The sequence below is a fragment of the Salmo salar genome, chromosome 27 (genome assembly GCF_965601325.2).
Source record: "Salmo salar chromosome 27, fSalSal1, whole genome shotgun sequence".
NCBI classification, from domain to species: Eukaryota; Metazoa; Chordata; class Actinopteri; order Salmoniformes; family Salmonidae; genus Salmo; species Salmo salar.
In genome coordinates, this window is record NC_138317.1 from 14,344,736 (window position 1) to 14,366,053 (window position 21,318).

General features: G+C 41.2%; 1 protein-coding gene across 1 annotated transcript; it reads right to left on the minus strand.

Moving 5' to 3' along the window:
• Positions 1–11,737: 11,737 nt before the first annotated feature.
• On the minus strand, positions 11,738–19,769 carry s10ae (S100-A14). Its single transcript, NM_001165284.1, is given in 3 exon segments — positions 11,738–12,550; positions 16,225–16,356; positions 19,676–19,769. Coding segments are annotated over 3 exon segments (315 nt in total). The 5' UTR covers positions 19,688–19,769; the 3' UTR covers positions 11,738–12,379.
• Positions 19,770–21,318: the final 1,549 nt, after the last annotated feature.

Consider the following 21,318-nt stretch of genomic DNA (forward strand, 5'->3'; position numbering starts at 1 on the left):
CCAACTTGTGGGAGGTGCTTCAGGAAGCATGGGGTGAAATCTCTTCAGATTACCTCAACAAATTGACAACTAAAATGTCAAAGGTCTGCAATGTTGTAATTGCTGCAAATGGAGGATTCTTTGACAAATGCAAAGTTTGAAGGACACAATTATTATTTCAATTAAAAATCATTATTTCTAACCTTGTCAATGTCGTGACTATATTTCCTATTCATTTTTCAACTCATTTCATGTATGTTTTCATGGAAAACCAGGACATTTCTAAGTGACCCCAAACTTTTGAACGGTAGTGTATCATCATGCAACCTTATTTTCAGTGGTGTAAAGTACTTAAGTAAAAATACTTGAAAGTACTACTTAAGTAGTTTTTGGGGGTATGTGTACTGTATTTTACTATTCATTTTTTGACTACTTTTACTTCACTACATTCCTAAAGAAAATGAGGTACTTTTTACTCCATACACCCAAAAGTAATCATTTCATTTTCTAGTGCAATCCCCACTTTCTCTGCTATTCTATGTTATGTTAGCTTTTACCCAATTTTTTATCTGGTTGAATCTTCATCCTTCAGTCATCTTTGACCCCAAATCCTGTTGTTGCAAGTGAGATAAATACATTTCCTCTTACATGCTGACCACACCGCTCGCGTCGCATTGCAAAATAAATGTACACATACATATTATTCAATCGTTGCACCCACACTGCTTGCGCGCACCAACGAGCGTCTGCTTTGCTAAGCTTTAAAATAGAAGTCAGTTCTATTTGTGACGCTGAACGCGGTGCAAGTCCTGCCTCTCCCATCTCCTCATTGGTTTATAGAAGAATATACCCACGTGTCGTCTCTTCATTGGTTATACCCATGTGGGTAATTGAAAGATGAACTGAGGTCGGTCGGTCGGTCAGTTGTGGTAATACACCTTATTATGAAAGTTAGATGCCAATCACCATATAAAGTCCAAAGAAGAAAAAGCCTGGAAGGAGGAGAGATGACTAGAAACGATTTGGTTGACCGTTTTATGTGTGGATTAATTGTCGGAGTAGAGGACCTTGTGCATTTCAGGTAAAATAACAACTCAACGTTTATATCCCAGGACAAATTAGCTAGCAATAGCAAGCTAGCTAAATAGGACAAATTAGCTAGCAATTAAATTGGCATAAATGTTTAATGCTATTTGACCTGTCCCCAAATTAATATAATTGGTTCAGAGGTTGTTTTGATATTTCAACCTGCGTGTCATGATCGCATTTCGTGTGGAGGACAAAATCAATCTGCGCACGATGGCAGACGCATGCGCACAACCGGTTTGGGCATGATGTTAGACAACATGCATTTATTTGTGGGGAAATTCATTGGGTTTGTATGTTGCTTTGATTTAGTCTAGAATTACTATTTTTGCTAAATAGTTTTTTGTCAAAAATTTTTTTACAATACAAATGACTTGACCATGTCACTAGTAAATAGTCCCAATAGTACTATCTCCGAAATAATATTATTTTTGTCTAGATGGTGGTCAGTTGAAGAGATATATTTCAGTATATTTTGTGCCAGAGAGTCCGATTTAACAGTAGACAATGAGCAAAACATAAGAATCAAAAGGGGTGAGGGTATTGATGATAAACTTCCTTTACCTGAAAATATATCAAGTTAGGTCATATAGGCTACAAGCCATGATTTAAAAAAAGGAAATGACAACGGGATCATATTTCTGTGTATGTATATACAGTTGAAGTCGGAAGTTTACATACACTTAGGTTGGAGTCATTGAAACTCGTTTTTCAACCACTCCACAAATTTCTTGTTAACTAATTATATAGTTTTGGCAAGTCGGTTAGGACATCTACTTCGTGCATGACACAGGTAATTTTTCCAACAATTGTTTACAGACAGATTATTTCACTTATAATTGACTGTATCAAAATTCCAGTGGTTCAGATGTTTACATACACAAAGTTGTCTGTGCCTTTAAACAGCTTGGAAAATTCCAGAAAATGATGTCATGGCTTTAGAAGCTTCTGATAGGCTAATTGACATAATTTGAGTTAATTGGAGGTATACCTGTGGATGTATTTCAAGGCCTACTTTCTAACTCAATGCCTCTTTGCTTGACATCATGGGGAAATCAAAAGAAAACAGCCAAGACCTCAGAAAAAAATCGTAGACCTCCACAAGTCTGGTTCATCCTTGGGAGCAATTTCCAAACGCCTGAAGGTACCACGTTTATCTGTACAAACAATAGTACGCAAGTATAAACAGCATGGGACCACGCAGCCGTCATACCGCTCAGGAAGGAGACACGTTCTGTCTCCTAGAAATTAACGTACTTTGGTGCGAAAAGTGCAAATCAATCCCAGAACAACAGCAAAGGACCTTGTGAAGATGCTGGAGGAAACGGGTACAAAAGTATCTATATCCACAGTAAAATGAGTCCTATATTGACATAACCTGAAAGGCCGCTCAGCAAGGAAGAAGCCACTGCTCCAAAACCGCCTTAAAAAAGCCAGACTACGGTTTGCAACTGCACATGGGGACAAAGATCGTATTTTTTGGAGAAATGTCCTCTGGTCTGATGAAACAAAAATATAACTTTTTGGCCATGATGACCATCGTTATGTTTGGAGGAAAAAGAGGGAGGCTTGCAAGCCGAAGAACACCATCCCAACCGTGAAGCACGGGTGTGGCAGCATCATGTTGTGGGGGTGCATTGCTGAAGGAGGGACTGGTGTACTTCACAAAATAGATGGCATCATGAGGACCAAAATTATGTGGATATATTGAAGCAACATCTCAAGACATCAGTCAGGAAGTTAAAGCTTGGTCGCAAATGGGTCTTCCAAATGGACAATGACCCCAAGCATACTACCAAAGTTGTGGCAAAATGGCTTAAGGACATCAAAGTCAAGGTACTGAAGTGGCCATCATAAAGCCCTGACCTCAATCCTATAGAAAATTTGTAGGCAGAACTGAAAAAGTGTGTGCGAGCAAGGAGGCCTACAAACCTGACTCAGTTACACCAGCTCTGTCAGGAGGAATGGGCCAAAATTCACCCAACTTATTGTGGGAAGCTTGTGGAAGGCTACCCAAAACGTTTGACCCAAGTTAAACAATTTAAGGCAATGCTACCAAATACTAATTGAGTGTATGTAAACTTCTGACCCACTGGGAATGTGATGAAAGAAATAAAAGTTGAAATAAATCATTCTCTCTACTATTATTCTGACATTTCACATTCTTAAAACAAAGTGGTGATCCTAACTGACCTAAGACAGGGAATTCTTACTAGGATTAAATGTCAGGAATTGTGAAAAACTGTTTTTAAATGTATTTGGCTAAGGTGTATGTAAACTTCCGACTTCAACTGAATCATATATATATATATATTCTGTTGGCCAGAATTATTTCAACATTTGTGTTGAATGCAGTTATTTAAATTGTGTAACATGCATTATTTATTGTTTTTTTCAAGTTAGTATTTGAATGATCCTGGTTTGATAAGCATCATAGGGTGCAAAACAATGGGAGTGGTAGGACCTTTGTAGCATAATCCAAATAACATGCCTAAATCATCTTGTTAAAAATGAGAACTATGAAGATATTGGGTTTTTTTCTAACCAAGTTTTGGTTTTGTCAGGTACAGACTGCCACCAACTGAAAAGACTTTACGGGACCTTGTCTGCGGTCCAAACACTTACAAGACACACCCTATCCCCTCAGCCCTCTAATTAAGTGGACACTTCTGATAACGTATCATGACGTCTAACGAGTATACCCTTGCAGGGCAAGGGGCGAGGGAGGAAGGAATGATTTTTAAATGGATCACCCTTGGCCGGAAATTCGTCACTTGTTCATCCCGCGATGATTGTGTTTTCAGCCACCGGTAGCTTGTTGGGTGCTTTTATATGCGCTATAGCCAATTATTTGTGCATGTCTACTTATATTAAATATATAATGATTAATATATGCCTACTGTATGATAGCTAGCAAATGAGTTAGCTAACTAACGTTAGCCTGCCTAGTTGGAACTTCTGAAGAAGGAAAATATTTTATTTCTACAATTTTCAAAAGATAACCAAACAAAAACAAATGTACTTTTTACGAGACGTGTTTGTACCATCGTGCATTAGTAGCACAATTTCTAACTGATTTGCATTCGTATTTACTTACACTTATATGTTGACTTCTCCATTGATGCTGTTTTTAAGTTTTCGCTGACTTTTCTTTGCGGATGTACAATCGTCGCAAATTTTATTATGGGGAGTTTCAGGCCCCGGTGTGAATATAATTGTACACTCGCAAAGCCGACTCCAAGGGCATAAGGCGAGGGTAAGTGGACGAGTGTGTCTTTTAAGTGTTTGGACCACAGCCCTCGCCTCCTCACTAACATCCTCAAATGGTGCTAGATCCAGTGCTGATTTAGATGATCATGTCAAGCCTGGGAAAGTCTGTGCAGTGCCCGATAGTGCCATGTTGTGGCCCATGAAAGCCCTTATCACGTCTAAGTAACAGTGTTGACTGTTTGGAAATGTCAGTGGTAGCCATATTATAGTAAGAAAGTACTGTGATGGTGGTTTGAAAATAATTTGGTCCCTTGTTCGACCAGAAGCTAAGTTACTCATTTGGTGGTGAAAGTAAAAGCATGGCTATTAGAGGTTGTCTCAATGTCTTTACACTCCTCAGGGGCTCTCATACCTGTTTAACCAGACAGACGTGTGGTACTGGTGGGTCATGGCAGTGTTGGGGTGGCCAGACTGGGGAGTTATGGGCTAGAGGAACTTGCCAAAGTCATGGAGGCCATGAAAACAGATGATAGGCATCTGCAGACTCTCAGCCTGGTGGGCTGTGTGCTAGGAAAGGACCTCCAGTTTGCACAGTGGCTGCTACATGCGCTCATATCCTTCAACATGGAGACCAAACTGCACCTGAGGAGCTCAGCAGTATCTGTCAGCCCCACCCGAGAGAAGGTGACCAGAGAGGAGGGGGTCTGGAGGCACAAAGACGGCAGCAAGAAAGTAATCGCTCAGCTGGACCAGAACGGTAACCTGCTGACCAGAGTGGAGGGTGCGACGGTGTGTGGCGTTCTTTTATGTTTTTAATTAGTACACTGTGTTTATAAACCATCTGTCAACGATGGTTTTACAGTGGTGGGGTGTTGGACTGATCTTGTTGATCATGTACATACTCTACAAACTGACAAAATTATGAAAACGCTGCTGGCAGCAGAATCCAATACAGCAGAAAGTTCCTACTACAATGCAACTCAAACACAAATGCGATGGATATCCCAATGGCCTATCTAATCCCTGATTGTCTGCGAGTGGATTATAAACCCAAATGCAAACATGGAAAACGCGGGGGAATCAGACAAATAAAACAAAGACCTTTACCCACCAATGCCCAGTCACTGAGGTGGAAAGCGGATGAGCTGTCAGCGAATCTGCACTTCCAACACAAATACCAGGGGGCCTCATTTCTGGAGTTTACTGACACTTGGCTAGAGGCCCAGTCAGGGAAGTGGAGCCGGCCGGCTTCACACTGGTCAGAGCGGACCGGGATCTGACCGCCACAGGGAACATCACGGCGGGAGCGTCTGCCTGCTTGTCAGGGACCAGTGGTGAAAATGGACCCTACTATCTGCCCCGTGAGTTCCCTCAATAGTTTTTTACTGTTGTGTACGTTCAACCAAAAGCTAATATAGCAAAAGCATCAGATTATTTATAATCTCTCACAGAAACTGGAATCTATCTCCCCCGACGCACCCACATTTATTTTAGGGGATTTTAACAACTGTACTTTGCACAAGGTCCTGCGCACGTACCACCAGTATGTGAAATATCACACTAGGAAAAATAAGACACTTGATTTGTGCTATGGAACCATACCAAATGCTTTCTCTGCCACCACCAGACCTCCCCTGTGGACATCAGACCACAATGTTGTCTACCTCAGGCTAACCTACTGTCGACTCCTGGAGAGGGAGAAACCTACAGTTAAAACTGTCCAGATCTGGAACGACAACAGTATCACTCGTCTCCAAGGGTGATTTGACTGTACTATGTGGGAGGTATTTGAGGACAGCAGCTCTGATCTTGATGACAGATGTTGTTTCAGACTATGTAAACTTCTGTGTTGAGTCGGTTGTGCCTACTAAAACCTGTAAAATCTTCCCTAAAAATAAGCCTTGGGTATCAAAACATCTAAAATAACTACTTAATAGGAAGAAGGCAGTTTATGCTGAGGGTGATAGACAGGCTTTAAGAAATGTACAACGTGAGATCAAAAGACCGATACTGGTGGACAAGGAGGCAATCAAGCAAAGGTTGGAGAGGACCCGCTCCTCAGGAAACTCGAAGGTGGCCTGGGTAGAGATTAAATCCATGGCTAGTGCCCCCCACATAGGCGAAGGGAAAAACCAATGCTGACCTTGGGAGACATGAGGGCCAGAACATGGCTAATGAACTGAATGTTTTCTTCTCAAGATTTGAATCTGACGACTTTGTGTCGGAAATAAAACAAATGGAAGCGTCATTACAAATGTTTGAGAGGGTTGTTGTTTAACAGGCTGATCAGGGGCGAAAATCTGATATCAACTTTGGGGGGGACAATTACATGAAATGTTCTCAAGAGCAATTCCTGAGGGGGACACCAAAAGTAGTGCTGTAACACATAGCCTACATTGTAATATGGTAAATGTATATTGAGGAACCAAAGAAATAAGGTGTTTGCCGTACTCCTAACTACCGGTACCCAAAACTACACAACTACTCACAACAGCAATACCATTGCCTTTAACAAAGCTTAGTTCAGTCACCAGTTTAAGTTGAGAGTGGGGGTATCCATGGCATTTTCCAATTATGTTCCTATTTTACAAGTTTAAAAAATGGAGAACCTTTCATAATGTTGCCAAACAAAGACTCAACAAATTTACCTGAGACTCCCTGTCTCTGCCAGTCTGTCCCTGCATATCTGTCCCCAACTCTGCTGTCTGTGTGCCATCTGTTGCCTGCTCTGCCTAATGACATCATTGTGAAACATTTCCATTAGAATTTCATTTCTTTCTTATGAACATTTTATTTAACTAGTCTTTGAGATATTAGGCTACTAGGGTTCTTACTTTGCTTTTTGGTGTACTGAAAAATACTCTGATGTCCGTCTTTTATTTTTCTGCCATTTTTCTACCTGGCTGGCTGGCTACACACACACACACAGTGTGTAGGTTATTTACAGTAGGAGATGGGCTTCTATCATCTTATCTTTTATCATTCTATTTGGGCTTCGATCTAAAAGGTAGCTAGCAAATGTGAAACGGATTAAAATGACAAGAGTTGACAGCTGTATGAGTTCACCATTTACACAACATATGCTGCAACCTTTTGTAATTTTAATAGTTTGTTTCATATTGGCTGGCTTCCAACAATAGCTGAATTTGCAAAGCTAGCGAGCACCAATTCAGTTTCAGTGGTGTTTGCTATAATCTTTGCTACCCGGGTTAAATAAAATAAATAAATAAAAGTTCCCTTGCGACAATTTAGCTTTTGCAACGAGACCATTAAATATATTTAAGACAATGGTAGAAGAGAGTGTAATTCTGTTCAGTTTGGACTTCAGTTTATCGCTAACCTTATCACAGGGACTTTGAAGCACTAACTTACATCATCTGCATGCTGATCTCGGAATAAATTGACGATAGCAAAGATTCCATCTTTGACGAGGCCACATAAATGGAATAGGTACTAGCTAGCTTAATAGTTCATATTTGCGCGCTAGCTCTGCATATTCAGCTAGTGTGTGTGCGCGATTGACTGGATTAACCTCACGTCAGTTACGTTCATTGAGTGCCTTTCAGACAGTGGCTACGACCCCTCTGTTACCTTGCCAGTGGATCAAACCATTGTGAGGAAAAGGGTGGGGGGGTCGCAATCTTTTGAAACTTAAAAACGCGCTATTAAGTGTCTATAATCAGCACAATTGCTTTCATTGTGTATTATTCATATTATTTAAATTACATAGTTATGTTTCAGTGATATATTGGGGGGGACAAATCATATTTTTCCCAGGATGGGGGGGGTCGTGTCCCCCCCGTCCCCCCCCGCGATTTCCGCCCCTGAGGCTGATGTTTTGAAGTTGTTCAGGGGATGTAACGCACACTAAAGCCCAGTCCCAGACAAAATAAGTGGACCTGTGTTAAAGCATTTTCCTGAACAATTGGCTGTTGTTTTTACAGACATTTTCCAATTCTCGCTCGACCAGCAACACGTGTCAGTATTGTGGAAAAACTCAATAATTATACCCATTCCTAAAGCATCTAATCCCTCTGTGGTGAATGACTACTGCCCTGTCGCCTTGACATCCTTAGTAAAGAAATGCTTTGAGAAAATTGTGACAAGTAATTTTCAGCGTTTGTCTATCAGCCCACCAGAGGAGTTGATGATGCCATTCTTACTCTCCTCAACATGGTCTATAGACATCTAGAGGGTGTCAAATCCAATGTCAGGGTTCTGTTGACTTTACTTCTGCCTTCAACACAATCCAGCCTTACATTCTGGCACAGAGACTCATTAGGGACTTATCCTTAGATTCAGGGCTGGTTTTGTGGCTGTTGGACTTCCTGAGCCAGATGTCACAGCGAGTCAAAGTAGTTCCCCACGTGTCGGAAATACGCACGGACATTCGCACCACCAACACAGGCTCTCCTCAAGGATGTGTTTTGTCCCCACTCCTGTACACCTTGTACACTAATAGTTGTACTAGTTCCCATCCTGACAGACACCTCGTTAAATTCGTTGATGACACTGCCTTGATCAGCCTGTTGCATGATGACAAGGAACACCATGGCCCAGTCCTAAATGACTTTGTAGAGTGGTGTGACAAATCACTCTTGGTCCTCAATATCAACAAGACCAAAAAGATGTGCATAGACTTCAGGAAGCATACAACACCTACCTCTGCAACATCTATCAGAGGTCAGAACATAGAGCTTGTAGAGGAATACACATATCTGGGTGACCTCTTGGACAATAAGCTTCAGTTGCATAAATGTACAGACCTGATCTACAAAAAGAGTCAACAGAGACTGTACTTTCTCAAAAAGCTGGGATCTTTTAATGTTGACTATACTGACTCTGTTTTACAAATCTTTCATTGAGAGTATTTAAAACTTTTGTATTGTTTGTTGGTTTGGCAATGCCACTGTCAGCCAGGAGAATATGCTGAGAAGGATTATCACCACAGCAAGCAAGGTCCTTGGAGTCAAACAGAAAGGCCTAGATTAGATATTTAAGGTCAGGCTCACAAAATAAATGTAGACCCAAGCCACCCCCTGTACCCGGACTTTGAATTACTCCCCTTTGCGTGCAGGTATTAGGCACAGCTCGGTAGGAAAAACAGAACTAGACAATAATTTGAGTCATATCCCTCCCAAACAGCTCTGGCTAATGTTCCTATCAACCCAGTAAGGCCAGCAGGCTAGTTTTTTTTTATTAGTATGAAACTGTTATAAAAGTTATCAATTTGTTTTGTATTTAAAACCCCACTTTAAATGTATGCATGACACTGTCTCAAAATATCCCCATGGGGACAATAAAGTCAGTAAAGTAAAGAGGAGAGGCCATTCCCAACTACCAGGGGCACGCCCTATACATACAGACTTTAGAATGGCCGATCTACACTCAAATGTTTGTCTCAGCAGACTTGCGTAAGAAGTACACCTCCATTGACTGGAGGGGCTTACATGTTCTTTGAGGAGAATGAACTAAGGTGCGCTCCAGATTATGTCCCAGTGCACAACCGGGGGAACCTCCCGACCGTGTGGCTGACTGACCACAAACCCATGGGAGACATTCCCATCAAGCACCTCACCACCATTCTCGATCTGCTGGTGGAGATCAGGTACAACTCCAGGGATGACCGTTTTTGAGTTGTATTACGTTCTGAACGACTGCATTCAAGGTGCATAGGACAACCTTCTAGTACATTCATTCTAACCATCTGGAAGAAGTTGAGAAATTCACTTATGTTTTCCGGGATCAGAAGGAGCACTATTCCCTCTGAGAGCTTAGACAGGGCCTCAAGGCATCCGAATTTAACAACTTCTGTCGCCAGATGTTCCAGCTGCATCAATGTATCCGGGACTGCGAGCGCTGAGGCCACTACTTCATAGCTGCCATGTTCTTTGCATCCGGCTGAAACTTTCGCACCTTCTCGCTCTTCCTCATGAGTGTTATCGCATGCAAGGTGGTCCGGTCCCAAGGCTCTGACAGCCTTTGTTGGGGATGACCACTGAAAGAGAGCGACCCGGCTCTACATATTTAACTGGTTTGTGACTCAATGACACCGCCCCCCGGTTAGAGGGGAATAAAGCAGCCCAAGAGTTAACACACACGGGAACTTTAACCACACACAGCTGAAGATGAATATGGGGATGTACATGGAAATGGTTTTTAGGCATGCACTCCATCCCACAAGTCCAGAGATATGAGTGAGTCCAGTAATTGATGGGCATAGACAGATGTTGCTCTCTGCCACTGGCAGGGAGACTGCAAATATTGGGAGACTGCAAGTATTGCGTGACCTTCAGAGTCAAGAGGATGGGCAGATATCCAGCCCCTTAGTAACCTCCCTAGCAACCTATCAGGGCACAGGTCATTCAGGTCAGAGAGAGTTTGAGAGGCAGGTTTTTGGTACTGTCTAGACTTGCAGGCTTCGGTCCTGGGGGGATGGGGAGTGGAGTGTGCAGCTCAAGGTTGTGAGGTGCTGATAACGGTCACCAGAAGGGAATTTGTTACAACCACCCTATGCTAGAGGACGACCCTTGGCCCCAACGTGGTAAGGTCATGAATAAATACGTGTTTTCATCTTTTTAATTATTTCGGGGAACACCAGAGGGGAAGAAGCTGGAAAAAGGATGCAGAGCATGAGGATGGAACATGGCTGCTAGATGACTTAAACCCTATTCATTGAGATTTCAAAATTGTAATCGTCATTACAGTGGTTCTAGTTAGTATTGGTACAAGGTAATTTACACAAAAATGTACAATCATTTCAAAGGTTGATTTCTGTACTATCTTTTAAATATTCATCCATCTGGATTTATCCATTGAGTACAGTTCTACAATAACATGAAGTTGCTGGGTTGGCTATGTTCCGTAAGGTATCCAAAGGCCTAATCAAGTAAGTAAGTAGCTGGGTTGGCTTGTTTATTTGAATAATTGGGGCATTGGGGTTTCAGAGTGGTAGTTCAGAATTTTAAAATGGCATTCTCCGTACAGGGATTCACTGGAATTGCTAGCACTCGTGCAAAAATAATGCTTTCTAATAGCTTTCATGGAAGACCGCGAATCTACAAACTGAACGTTTAGATAAGACATTGCCATTGAACAATTTAAAATAAACAGATTAATTAGACAGTGTGATGTTCATAGGTTGTATGAAAATGTGTAATAGGTGCCATTTGCCCAATAGAGTTAGTTTGCCTAAATTATAACATTGTGGTAAGAGTGTAACAATTACACACTGAATACAAGAGGTGTGCTGTATAGTGGTGACAACCATTCACCTTCTAGTTAATACACTGAAATATGTCTATGATTCTTTATTTTTTTCATCACAAAATGTATTTTGTAAAATGCTTATCTGTCAGTGGGTAATATGTTGATTAATGATTCGAGTAATAATTCAACAAAAATAAATACAAATAACCGAGTTCACCATTGTTGCAATTTCTTTTGATCTTTATTATATCATTTCTTGTCATGTTGTAGTATGTTATCACACGGGCCAGAATAAAGAGAATTTGAAAATATAAACACAAAACTGCAATACCACAGTGGTGTGAAAACATTGTTTAAAGAAACATGCTATGGGCACTCTGCAATACCAGTACTGTATGTATGTGGACTACTGGTGGCTCAAAGGAGCTTTCCACTAACGCGTACTGCCGTGTGTAAATACATGTTTTCATTGTCTAGTACCTAAATCTTGCACATGGCTTTCTGATTTCACTTTGGGTCATATGTCATCTAAGGGTTATTTGTAGTGGTTAGACTGGTAGTAGGCCTATAGGAAAGCCTTTCAAGGTTTAAGAAAGGGGATATTTCAATAGAAGGGATATTTGGATGGAAACAACACCACCGTTAACACTAAGGGAGTACAAAACAAATCCTGTAAACCAAGTGGCATAGAACAAAGAGATGAACACTGCTGACATGGAGCACTACCAAGCATGGAGAATGTACATAAGAGGCCTGTAGTGGAAGGGTTGAGGACTACGTGAGTGTCCAGGGTTGGATGGGAGCAGTGTGGTGAGAAGGGGTACTGACACTGGGTGGCATACTATAAGGCTGTCTGGTTCCCCCTGGCTCACACCACCGTCAGAAGGCATGGCCTTCACAGAAGCACACAGGAGCACTTGGACATCTCCTCGCTGCTGCGTAGACCATGCTGTGTGGTGGCCAGTGACTGGATCAACCTCCAGAAGTGGTTGAAGGTGATTCCCTCGCCGTCCATCACACCCATTTGTCTCATCACCTCTCCCAGGCCCTGCTCTGACGCTCCAGTCTGGGGGAGGGAGCACAAAAACAACTCTTCACTATATGTACACGGTATTTAACTTACTGACCAGTTAATAAGCAATTAAGTAATCATGCATAGACATGAATTAGCAGAAAGTTAGCAATTAGTCTATTACACTTTTGAGCGTATACTCAAAGTGCGGAGAAATACCGGTCACTCGAAAATAACGTGCGCAAATACATAACCCGGCAAACATAACCAGCCGACAAGTACCGCCATAAACAATCAATTAACACGCATACTAACATGTGGGAAACAGAGGGTTAAATAATGAACATGTAATTGGGGAATAGAAACCAGGTGTGTAGAAAACAAAGACAAAGCAAATGGAAAATGAAAAGTGGATCGGCGATGGCTAAAAGACCGGTGACGTCGACCGCCGAACGCAGCCCCAACAAGGAGAGGGACAGACTTCGGCGGAAGTCGTGACAACAGTACTAATATCTTCAGCGGTAATTATTGTATCAATAATTCAGCTGAATAACTCCAGTCAACATGTTTGACTTCATAATCCACTATTGGCCTCTTTTCAACTGTACTGTATGTGTCAGGGATTTCGTCGTCGTCAGACGATATAGCGAAATCATCGTCGGAAAAAGAGGACCAATATGCAGCAGAGTTGAGATAGTTCATTTTGAACATTTAATAAACTCAAAAATGAACATACAAAATAACAAAACGAACTCACAATTACTAGACAGTCCTGTTAGGCTCACACACGCTAAACAAGAAACAGTGCCCAAAAACCCCGGAATACTTAAATCAAATGCCCTTTTAGAAAAAACACCACCCCGAACCACATAAACCAAATACCCTCTGCCACGTCCTGACCAAACTACAATAACAATTAACCCTTATACTGGCCAGGACGTGACAGTATGCAGCTGAATAAACACATCATGTGTATACTTTGTCAACTAACTGTCATATGTTTCAGGCTTTGCTAACCTCTAGTGGTTATACATCCATGGCTCTTGTTCTAGGAACATTTTCATTTGTATCGATGTTTGCATATACAGTTGAAGTCGGAAGTTTACATACACCTTAGCCAAATACATTTGAACTCAGTTTTTCACAATTCCTGACATTTGATCCAAGTAAAAATTCCCTGTCTTAGGTCAGTTAGGATCACCAGTTTATTTTAAGAATGTGAAATGTCAGAATAATAGTAGAGAGAATTATTTTTTTCAGCTTTTATTTCTTTCATCACATTCCCAGTGGGTCAGAAGTGTACATACACTCAATTAGTATTTGGAAGCATTGCCTTTAAATTGTTTAACTTGGGTCAAACGTTTTTGGGTAGCCTTCCATAAGCTTCCACAGTAAGTTGGGTGAATTTTGGCCCATTCCTCCTGACAGAGCTGGTGTAACTGAGTCAGGTTTGTAGGCCTCCTTGCTCACACATGCTTTTTCAGTTCTGCCTACAAATTTTCTATAGGACTGAGGTCAGGGCTTTGTGATGGCCACTCCAATACATTGACTTTGTTGTCCTTAAGCCATTTTGCCACAACTTTGGAAGAATGCTTGGGGTCATTGTCCATTTGTAAGAGCCATTTGTGACCAAGCTTTAACTTCCTGACTGATGTCTTGAGATGTTGCTTCAATATATCCACATAATTTTTCTGCCCCATGATGCCATCTATTTTGTGAAGTGCAGCAGTCCCTCCTGCAGCAAAGCACCCCCACAACATGATGCTGCCACCCCCATGCTTCACGGTTGGGATGGTGTTCTTCGGCTTGCAAACCTCCCTCTTTTTCCTCCAAACATAACCATGGTCATTATGGCCAAACAGTTCTATTTTTGTTTGATCAGACCAGAGGACATTTCTCCAAAAGTACAATATTTGTCCCAATGTGCAGTTGCAAACCGTAATCTTGCTTTTTTATGGAGAGCAGTGGCTTCTTCCTTGCTGAGCAGCCTTTCAGGTTATGTCAATATAGGACTCGTTTTACTGTGGATATAGTTACTTTTGTACCTGTTTCCTCCAGCATCTTCACAAGGTCCTTTGCTGTTGTTCTGGGATTGATTTGCACCAAACTACGTTAATCTCTAGGAGACAGAACGTGTCTCCTTCCTGAGTGGTAGGACGGCTGCATGGTCCCATGGTGTTTATACTTGCGTACTATTGTTTGTACAGATGAAAGTGGTACCTTCAGGCGTTTTTAAATTGCTCCCAAGGATGAACCAGACTTGTGGAGGTCTACAATTTTTTTTCTGAGGTCTTGGTTGATTTCATTAGATTTTTTCCACGATGTCAAGCAAAGAGGCACTGCGTTTGAAGGTAGGCCTTGAAATATATCCACAGGTACACCTCCAATTGACTCAAATGATGTCAATTAGGCTATCAGAAGCTTCTAAAGCCATGGCATAATTTTCTGGAATTTTCCAAGCTGTTTAAAGGCACAGTCAACTCAGTGGATGTAAACTTCTGACCCACTGGAATTGTGATACAGTGAATTATAAGTGAAATAATCTGTGTGTAAACAATTGTTGGAAAAATTATTGTCATGCACAAAGTAAATGTCCTAACTGACTTGCTAAAACTTTAGTTTGTTAACAAGAAATTTGTGGAGTGGTTGAAAAACTAGTTGTAATGACTCCAACCTAAGTGTATATAAACTTCTGACTTCAACTGTAGCAACCTTTGTTTGGTATTCTTGAGGTAATCAGTATTAGTATCTGGGTAGCCAATCTTATCTACAGTAATTTCATTCTGAAATTGTATAAAGCTGTCAGCCAGGCAGATGCAAACACTGTGGATCCTTCTGTCTGCTGGAAACAATAGGAAATTGATTTGGGAAATGATTTCCTGGCCTGAATGCTGCTCCACAGCTGAGACAATATAAAGAGCTGTTTGCAATGGAATCCCATTTGAATGATGTGATCATTACTTTTTCTTTTAAAGAGATTCTGGTTTTATTTAAGTCTAAGACTGGATGTAATGAAAAACATATTTACTTGGTAATTAAGCATAGTATTTACTTCAACAGTTGAACAAATATTTCCTAGCTGTTGTGACTAACTATTGTGTAGCATAAATACTCTACTTGGTTGTCGAGTTTATGGTGGATGAAGTCAACTTGGTGCAAGGAGTCATATTACAATTACATATTTTTTGCTACTTTGTTCATAATGGAAACTGTTATTTATCTGTCCGTTTGTTTTTCCCCCTCTAGATGAGCGAACAACCTTGACCCTTCCTCACTCGCTCATGTATTTGAACAGGCCTTTTCCTGTTTTTCAGAAGCATAGCTATCTTTGTCACCCTCTGGTAAATTCAGACTCGTCCTAGAAAACAGGCTTGGGCCTCAGACAACTAAGCAACCAGTTCCAACATGAAGACAAAGCAAGATCATTTAGCCTTTTCAGTGATTCAAATAAAGCAGGTGTCAGATTCAAATAAAGCATGTTTAAAACTCAATTGGTGACTGAGCACACATTATATTACAGCAAATTTTGGATTTGCATCGAACCTGGCAATTGACGCCTCAAAGCTTTTCCTGAGTGTTTGTTTGGGAGTTATAGGAGGTGGTGTGTACTGTATGTTTGCGGCTGAGTGTGAGGGTAATAAGAGTCAGAGCCATGCCTTACTGGTAGAATCAATGGGTGTGGCCGGGAAGGGTGGGAGCAATGTAGCCGGCCATTGCAGATTACGTACCGTAACTAAGTTGGGCAGCTGGGAGGATAGGAGGCCTCTGAATTCTTGGGTTTGGAGCGTGGGACCATTATTGGCCGCAGCGGCATGGAACTGTGTGACCAAAGTGTTGATGGCATTTTCCAGGTCTGAGTGCTGCGCCAGAGGTGGAGAAAAAAAAGCGTGTTAGATTGGGGAATTCAAATAATATAGCAATTAGAAAAGCGTCATCTGACAGTCCTTTGAAGTTTATTATGTGAAGTTTATTATTATAATAGATCATTACGAAAGAAAGAAAATTAATATATTCATGAGACAGACTCCCCAGGTTTTTGCCAAAGTGTACCGACCTCCACTCAATTTAGTCCCAAATACCAACATTTTTTCAGACACACTCACATCCGTCCTCAAGTGCATATCTTGCATGCCTCCACGTGTCCGAAGTCTACGCAGAGATGGCACTCTGATGTTTAACTTGTGTTTGTATCAGACCTTTCACAGTATCAATGTCACGGAACGCTTAGTGGTCAACCAAAAAATTGTGAGAAATAATATGCTGAGTGAAAAGTTACACTCCAACAAGAACAGTTATACTTCTAGGTCGCAAGTCACCTTTAAAAAAAAAGTTCAAAAGTAGACCTTATGTTTTGCAGTGGCATATGAATCTGTGTCACACAGACTGGTTAGTCTGGTCATTGTGAAGTACATCATTCCATACTCTCTTTAAACCAAGAACCAAACATCCAATCTATTGCAGCTGACAGGTTTTTCTTCATACTACTTTTTATTTCTATCCTAAATCACAAACATTAAATAACTGTAAAGGAATTTTGCTATGTCACTTACTCCTATTCAAATTGATATTTTAACATGCTATTGAAATGTGGGCGATCTGTGGTTTGGGTGGGGAGGAGTAAGCTTAAATAACGAGAGACTGAGTGTCCTACTGTTATTGGAAGGAAAATTCAGACAACTTGTCTACATGGAGAATGTACATGAAATACCTGCAGGTTGGGGTAGCTATGACAGATCTCCCTGTCACTGTTTATCTTCAGGGTGTGCTGGGGAGGACAGGACATCTGGCATTTTGGGCAAATGCTAGATGGGCTGGTCAATATTTTGCCCATTGGGCCTGTCTAACTTAGGTTTTTCAAGCAAAATGATCTGTCTAATAATGGAGGCCTCAAGTGGAAAAATGTACCAGTGTGGGGCCCTTGAGGAAAAAAAATTGCCGGTGTGGGGGTCTCAAGGCGACGGTGTGTTAGAAATGCCATGGCCGAGTTCTGTGCCTGGGGCGTGCACAAGAACCTTGGGCAACAGGGAGAGGAATCAGTGGTGACTTCAAACTCTATTTACCCATTTCCTAAACGCTAAACCAAATTCATTGAGACATCCAGAAACAATTTAGTTGTTTCAGTTGTCAGGGTAGGATATAATAAAGAATAAAAGTCTTACTCACTAGGCCTAGGCTACCACTACAGTGCTCCATTTTATGATGTTTCCACAGATAGCTCACTGCAGCCAAAAAATGTCATAAAATGGATACAGTAAGCAACAATGGTAAGGCGCTTGCTCGCCGACAGTGAGCATCTCATTCTGTCTGTCTGTCTTTCTGTTCGTCTAGCTGTCATCCCTCACACAGTAGTCTATCTCCAAAGAAGGTCTCTGTGTCATAGGCCATGGGGACGGAATGAGAGGGGACGGAATGAGAAGGGACTAATTGACTCCCAGTGCTTTTCATTTCCACACAGTCTCTGCCTTAGACACAACTGAGAATAGCTTCTTGCTCCATAGTCAGCATATGGCCTAGATTCATTTGTCATTGTCCATTATTCTCTGCTGTTCCAGCATGCACACTGATCAGTGCATTGAAATTATTAGTTATAAACTCACGTTAAGCTGGCAAGAGTGCAAGGAAAGTAGGCTTTATGCAAACGCGACAATAGGATTTAACTCGATGTCCGCTCCCCACGGAAATCAAATTAGCCGAATAAAAAATACAAAAGCAAAATCTGTTAGTTTAAGTTAGAGACAATTTCTGTTTATAACTAAATCAAGATAGACCACAGCCTTTCATTTCCAATGGGAACAAATTAGTCATAGTGGGCAGAACAAGCAAGGAGTTGGGCATAGCCAACCACAAGCTAGCGAGATCCTATTGGCGCATTCTAGCAAACATCTGAATATTTCAGTTAGGGAACGCCAACTCTGTGAAGTGATCATGTGCAATAACTCAATTCGCCTTTGCACTCCTTCTAAAAAAAACTAGATTGTTTTTTACTTTTGCAAAGAGTAAAGTCTACAAAACGTAGTCCACTATGTTCATAACAGTTTTGGGAACAGGAAACTGTATTGAGATCAAATGTTTCATCGATGAGAAAATGTGCAGAATGTCGGCCAATATCCATCTTGTTCAATCTTTTCCCACTGCCGGCCACTGGGCTTTCTCTCACCACCATATTTGGTAGTGAGTGGAAAAGCCAAGAGGATGCTTCACATTCATACATCTTGTGAAATATCTGTCTCATTGTTCTATGTGTGCTAGAGATATACATTTTTTTTTTTTTTTTTTGCATTGGATACGTCTCAATCCACCACATCCGCTTATGATGCACTACTGCATATGCAGTGAAAAGGTGACAGAGCTAGAGCGGTGTTTGTCAGACCCTGAGACATCCCATGATTTCTCGCAAAATCATCTGTTGCATCCGAACAGTTTGGGCTACACACTAATATGACCCCTCTGTGTTTTGCTCTAGGATGCCCACAGGCCTCACAAGATATGTCTGAAGGTCCCCCGGTACCAGTTGAAACATTTTATGGAAGTATATAAGGAGACTGTTTAGTGCCAAAAATAAGGGGTTAAATACATGTAAAAAATTCCTGATCTTTGTTATATCTCGAAGATTTAGGATAGACACTTATTAAGAACAAACTTCTTTTAGATAATATTTTGGGGACTGTTGTTCCATGTAGTGAATCAGTTATTTAAGGCGTTTGTATGGGCTAATAAATAGCAGTAAGGCCAAATACAATTTTTCATCATTTTCTTTTTTATATTTTTTTGATACTTCAAGGGGTCTTAAAATTCTAAATGAAATAACAAAATGATCCTTGGGTATGACCTTCTTAAAACAATTCTATATAGCTTAGTAGAACCCCCACCCCCCTCCCTGTCCCCCCCCTCCCCAGTTTAGACAGGGCTTTGACTATTTTAATATGATCTAATGGAATATGTAATGATAGAAATTGGATCGCATAATGTCTATGGAATGTTGGTTAAACTACATCTGTGCCACTTCCAAAGATAACCAGAACGACGCCTAAGTGTGGGGGAAGTTATCCCCCAAATAATGCTCCATTTGATGCACTAAAAGAATGCTCCATTAGTTGCTTCTAAGATGAGTAAAGCCACCATCTCTTCAAGTGCAACGTTTTGACAAGTGTTGATATTAAAATGGTATAGTAGACCTACCTGTTCTGCCATTTGGATCGTGTTATGCTGTCCTTCTTCAAAGTAAAGTTTTCTCACTGCGACGTTCAGTAATTGTTACTTTTCTTGCTCAGCGTTCCATTGCTTCAGTCACATATTGGCAAGATTCCTAAATCCTCCCACTCAGGGAAAAAACATGTAACTGGATTCCACCTTCCGTGTCAGTCAGAGAAAGCTGTGGGGAAAATTAAAGTGCACTGTCTAACCCGATGCATTGGGACTGTAAACTTCAGGAGGCAGCGAGTCTACATGCGAGTCAATATAGGCCAACCGACCTTCTATTAACTATTATTGTATTAAAGTATTCAACGTCAGAGTAGTTTACATTGTTGTGCATTTAAAATTTAGGCTATTCAAGAATAGAGCCCGCGAGTGCTTCAATCAACATCTGGAAACCTTTAGCAAAAGTTGGAACAGTCTGCAAGTTTAGGCAGGGTTTTTTCTTCTTTATTGTCGCAATTTTTAACCCCTCATATTGGGCTGCATATTTTCTGCAGTTTCTGTAAAGCTTTGAATATCCACCCAAAATAATAGATTCATTTTATGAACCATGCATGGGCAAGTTTTTTTTCGAGGTCGTTTATAATTAAAGTCGTTTGTAATTGTCCATTCCAATTTCTATTAGGCCTACATTCATTTTGACAGTCGTCAGAGGTTGATGAGGACATGCGAACCAAAAAGCGATGCGCGCACAATGAACAGGCACGAGCACATTCTTGAAAGACGGATTTTGGACTTTTGACAGAGAGATGGGTACACTCGATATTGTCATCGGCCTACTATTTTACATAAAAACTAGTCAACCAGGATCTTCATTATGCTACCACAATGTCAGTGGTGTAAAGTACTTAAACAAAAATACATTAAAGTACAACTTGAAGTATTTTTTTTAATGTATCTGTACTGTACTATTTATATTTTTGACTACTTTTTCTTCACTACATTACATACATTCCTATGGAGGATTGTTCCAACTGGGGGGTGCCAATGTGGCCAACCCGTGGCTTCAAAGCCTCTCAACAATGGCCAATACATAGCATCAGCAAAACAGGGTTTATCATTGGTCCAAACCCGTTGCTTCGCACTACCACCCACCCCTGTTAAACATATGATTGTAGAAGAAACCCGCACACTGCTCTTGATAGTATCACTGCTCTTTAATAAGCTTTACGTATTGGCCTCATGGCCTTCGTCAGATGTGTGAGTGCCTTTTGAATTTTGAAAAACATATGATTGTAAAAACGAATTCATGTCATAATCAAATACCGTCCCCGGTAAAACGGTTCATGTGTCCTCAGAATGCGCAGCTGCTTGGTTTCACAAGTGGGTTCTGTAGCGACTTATATCCCTGGGGAGAAGGGCGTGTCCTCCCGTCAGAGCTTTCGATGTCCTGCTCTCTCGCCACTCCTCCTCGCTGTCTTCCAGAAAAAAAACAGACACCACGCCCACATTTTCGAAGCCACAGGATCAGGGAGCTAGGTGGACACCACAACTTTCAAAATCCTAACATCGCTGAGCCTCTCACACTAAATGTCTGTCTTTCCTGTATTTTCTTTTGTGTTGCCAACGTAGTGAGGCGCACACTAAAAGATGTGTCACAGACGGTGGTCACAGACTACACGACT